Source organism: Limulus polyphemus, unplaced genomic scaffold (assembly GCF_000517525.1).
Source record: "Limulus polyphemus unplaced genomic scaffold, Limulus_polyphemus-2.1.2 Scaffold10659, whole genome shotgun sequence".
In the NCBI taxonomy this organism is placed as follows: Eukaryota; Metazoa; Arthropoda; class Merostomata; order Xiphosura; family Limulidae; genus Limulus; species Limulus polyphemus.
In genome coordinates, this window is record NW_013676269.1 from 12,262 (window position 1) to 17,232 (window position 4,971).

At 34.6% G+C, this 4,971-nt stretch overlaps 1 protein-coding gene across 1 annotated transcript in view; it reads left to right on the forward strand.

The window, feature by feature from the left end:
* LOC106476470 (UPF0547 protein C16orf87 homolog) overlaps nucleotides 1-4,600 on the forward strand; it is a 10,194-nt gene extending 5,594 nt beyond the window's left edge. The window contains exon 2 of the mRNA XM_013937127.2: nucleotides 4,163-4,600. Within this exon, the coding sequence (XP_013792581.2) occupies nucleotides 4,163-4,531 (369 nt within the window). The 3' untranslated portion in view covers nucleotides 4,532-4,600. The remainder of the gene's footprint in view (nucleotides 1-4,162) is intronic.
* The last annotated feature ends 371 nt before the right edge of the window (nucleotides 4,601-4,971 follow it).

Sequence of the window (4,971 nt, forward strand, 5' to 3'; positions counted from 1 at the left end):
AACACACACTTTACAGCTCACTAGCTCAAAACTAACAGAATCATAAATTATCAGAACCTCCAGTTCAGCATAGTTATTGTATAACAAGATGGTGAATTAGGAGTTATATACTAAAAAGTAAAACCTTACAAAGGAGCATCTTAAGCCAATCAATTAGAATACTTAAGGTTTGTATCTTTCTCAGTTTCTTCTGATATTGTTATTTGTTCTTGAATTTTATGGTCCATAGTGTTCTCTTCCTCATCTTTCTGTTCATTAGTTCTAAGAATTCCATTTTCATAAGACGTATAGTGGGCCAGGGCAGATTACTTCTGGGATCATGCAGGAATTGTTACAAACAATTACCAACTTCATTTAGCTTCTTGTTTAACAGTACTAGTTTCCCAAGTAGGCTTTCCATTGCTGTAGTACAAGGGAGAGAAAGAAGGATGTTAGTCATAGTAGCCGAAACAATTTCAACAGAGACAGTGAATCTTTGGTTCCTTGTCCAAGATTCCATCCCACATGGTTTTGTGCTAGTTTAATAAAAATATTGTTGGTTATTGGAATTGACCTTGACCTCAAGTTAAATCAAATTATTCATCTCTCGGGTCTTTCTGCAGTATCATGGAATGAACTACATGTACTGTGCTGTGGGCAGGTGTAACACATTGCTTCTGTCTTTATTTAGGTGTCGAACTGGGTGATTAGTGAAATTTATTAATCAGTTATTCTTGCAGGAAACTTGGATAGTTGGAATATTAAAGATAGTAATTATTGAAACACTATTTTCACTAAGGTTACTTATTTTCACAAGATTCATCAACGTTATCATAATTATAATTTATCATTTATTTTTACAGGCCACTAATCGATAATCAACTTTATCACCAAGTTTGATTTGGGTGTAATTCATTTTCTCCTCGGTTAATTTTTGCTTGTTTACAATTATGTGATGAGATAATATGCCTGATATTGGACAATGTAGCTGTATCTGCTTCTATAGTGTCAATTAATTTTGCCACGTGCTGATGAATATCGAGTTTCACACTCAGAACACATCTCCTTGAAGATGTCGATAGCAACCAGAAACTGGGGCTGATCACCTAGCTTTCTTGCAAGTTGGACACTTAATGGACAGAGTCTGTTGAGTTGCACATGTTAAGTGTTTATGAAATGAAGTACCTGAGTAGTTGTTGGTACTTCAAAACACTGTTAGGTTGTTTCGTTTAAAATATAGACAAAACAACATTTACATTACACAATAAAATTTTTAAAAAATTAAAATGACTCTACATGTTTCAGTAGCTTTCGCTATCATCATCAGGAGTAAAAGTATACATGAACAGCAGGTTTTTTATACAAGAATTGGCCGAGTCACTGTAATGCACCGGTGTGACAGCGGGTTTTTAAACAAGAATGGTCCGACTCACTGTAATTCACCAGTATAAAAGCGGTTTTTTTAACAAGAGTGGTCCAACTTACTGTGATTCACCGGTGTGACAGCGGGTTTTTTACAAGAATGGTCCAACTCACTGTAATTCACCGGTGTGACAGCAGGTTTTTATACAAGAATGGTCCAACTCACTGTAATTTACCAGTGTGACAGTGGGTTTTTATACAAGAATGATCCAACTTACTGTAATTCATCGGTGTGACAGCAGGTTTTTATACAAGAATGGTCCAACTCACTGTAATTTACCAGTGTGACAGTGGGTTTTTATACAAGAATGATCCAACTCGCTGTAATTCACCGGTGTGACAGCGGGTTTTTATACAAGAATGGTCCGATTCACTGTAATTCACCAGGGTCCAACCACTCTTGTTCGCGTATATTTTTGCTCCTTTCGGTGTAGTGGAAGCTAGCAAAACATGAGTCATTTTTTATTTTATTGAGTAACGTAAATGTTGTTTTGTCTACATTTTTAAATAAGATTTACTGCACAATGTTTTCCTATTTTATATTTTACTGTTAGGTTGTTATTTGTTTGTTTTTAAAGAGTTATCTTTGCTTGGTAAAGGTCTAGAACTTTCTTAATGTGTATGGAATAATAGAACATATGGAACTAATAAGAATAATGACATATATTGTATAAAGGACTTGTATGTCCAATAGGGTCTATCTCTGTTTAAAACATTTTAAACGGAGAACAAAATATTATGTAGAAATTATTTCTTGTAAAACCAGATGCAGATAAAATCTCAACAAACCAGAGTGAAAAGTTTTCATTTATTGTGTGCAGTGTAAGTAGAACACTTACATGCAAGTGTAATTTGTTGACTCGTTCTCTTAAACCTTTGACGTTGGTGCTGTAAACTAAATTTAAGTGTAACAGAAAAGGCAAGTATTACATTGGTGGTGTAAACTAAATTTAAGTGTAACAGAAAAGGCAAGTATTAACTTTTTTCTGAAACATTTCCAATTGTAGTGAGGCTGACTAAAGGAATTCTTAAGATCCCAGTCAGTCGGAAACCAACCCCAAAATACCAAAAAACCAGATAACACAGCCGTATGTATAAAATTCAGCTGCTTTAAAATATGTTTTCCATTTTTGTGTGGCGCAAGTATGACCGAGAAGGCCAGGACCATGTGAAGAACATAAATACAAAACTAAAGGAAGCTGTGAATGTGTTTACATTGTGATCCTTCAGCTACATGTACAGTAAAACATTGTCACGTTATCCCCAAAGTAGACGTAGAGTAGTGTAAAAGATCCAAAAGCCAAATGTGTTTACATTGTGATCCTTCAGCTACATGTACAGTAAAACATTGTCACGTTATCTACCAAAGTAGACGTGGAGTAGTGTAAAAGATCCAAAAGCCAAATGTGTTTACATTGTGATCCTTCAGCTACATGTACAGTAAAACATTGTCACGTTATCTACCAAAGTAGACGTAGAGTAGTGTAAAAGGTCCAAAAGCCAAATGTGTTTACATTGTGATCCTTCAGCTACATGTACAGTAAAACATTGTTATGTTATCTCCAAAGTAGACGTAGAGTAGTGTAAAAGGTCCAAAAGCCAAATGTGTTTACATTGTGATCCTTCAGCTACATGTACAGTAAAACATTGTCACATTATCCCCAAAGTAGACGTAGAGCAGTGTAAAAGATCCAAAAGCCAAGGAAGAAGCAGAGCAAGGTGTTCTTATAGAAATGTGTGCTGAAGAGTGTTTCGTTACAAGATTTGGACATTGAGATTGAAGACGTAGTAGAAGAAAACTAGAAACATGTTTATTCTCACTAATTATACATTGAAATTGATTAATAACATCAATGGAACTAAAATAACTAATATTTGGTCAAATTAAAGCATTCTGAATCTTTCTTTTGATTTTCTGGCAAGTCGTGAGATAGCTGATCGTTTTCACCTATTTCTCTGCAACCAGAAAGGATTTCTAAATTCTGAAAGTGGCTCTCACCTTTTTACACCATTCCCCGTTTATTTTTGATACTTTTTTTTAAAAAGTGTGCACAGCAGCCCCAAGGTTGGGTTTCTCACTGACTGGGACCCTAAAAAAAACATGACTGTGGCCAAATAATGAGCTATAAGTTATTGATATTTGATTGGTCCAACTGTTTGAATATATTTAAAGCTTATTAAAGTAAGATCTTAAAAGTCCGAGGGTGCATGTCATTTTGTTGTTTGTCAATTACAAATTAATATCTAATTTTCAACCTGATATATGAGAGATGAATTTTAATTTTAGGATGAGTATAAGATGTTACTTGTGGTATTGTAGGTAATGAAGATAACTTTTTGAAACAAGAAAATATAAAATATTTATTATATAACAATATTTTAATAAAAATGTTCATGTTTCACAATGTAATTCGAAGAGAGGTCAGACTTTGTTTCTTCTGAACAAAAATAGATTTTCCATTGGATTAGGTAGCTCCATTATATCTCGGTTATGATTCTTCTACATTAGACCTAATAGACATTTTCATAGGGAAAGAATAGCCATAATAAATTAAATAGTTGTTTATTTTTTATTTTCGTTCTTAAACTTAACAATTATTCCATCCTCCCCCCTCTCCTAAAGAAAAAAATAGTTTTGTTGAGTTTCAAATTAAAACACAATTTACTTGATATAAGTAATGCATGTAGACCTGCATGTTGCTGGAGTTATCTGTACATGCTGTGCAGTTTATCCAGTCTTTTTATTTTATTATATTGTCAGGTACCAGTTGCTTGTAAAGCCTGTCCTTGTGGCCACCTCTTCCGTAGAACTCTTGGTGGTCGTAAGGTTTCCGGAACCAAGACGGACAGTGAAGTGAAGTGTAGACGCACCGAACGGATACGGAGAGAAAGACCTGACTATTTTAATGCTCTCCATTTCGATAATCAATTGAAGAAGATCAGAAGAAAAGTTAAACAACGATCCACAAATAGCACTAGCAGCTCAACTAATGAACTGGAAGGTGACTGCTCTAATAGCGAGGAAAGTAATTCAGCTGGTCAGAAGAAGCGGGGGCGGCCTAAAGGATCAGTGAATAAAAAAGATAAAGATGAACCTAAAGCAGGTGAGAAGTGTCAAGTTATGTTGTAAGTAAACCATTTATTTAAGATGAACCTGAAGCAGGTGAGAAGTGTCAAGTTATGTTGTAAGTAAACCATTTATTTTTTATTCAAGGCATTTAAACCATTTGTGTATGATAAAATTTCATGATGAATGTGTCAGTTTTATGAAGTGTATCTGTAAAATTTGTAGAATGTGTTGATGCTTATGGCTGTAGAATCAGCACAGGGTGCTGATTCTGGTAGCTGTGATTGTAGCACAGGGTGTTGTTTCTGATGACTGTGGTTGTAGCACAGTTTTTGCTGCTTGTGGATGTAGTTGAAAAAAGTTATCTCATGATACTAACTTGCTTAACACAGAGAGTATCTCTTGAAGATAGTAAAATCTGGGTATTTAATTCAGTGATTTGATCTGTAGAAAATGAAAGATATGCTTTAACAACGTGAAATGTAAGTTCACACATTGTTTAG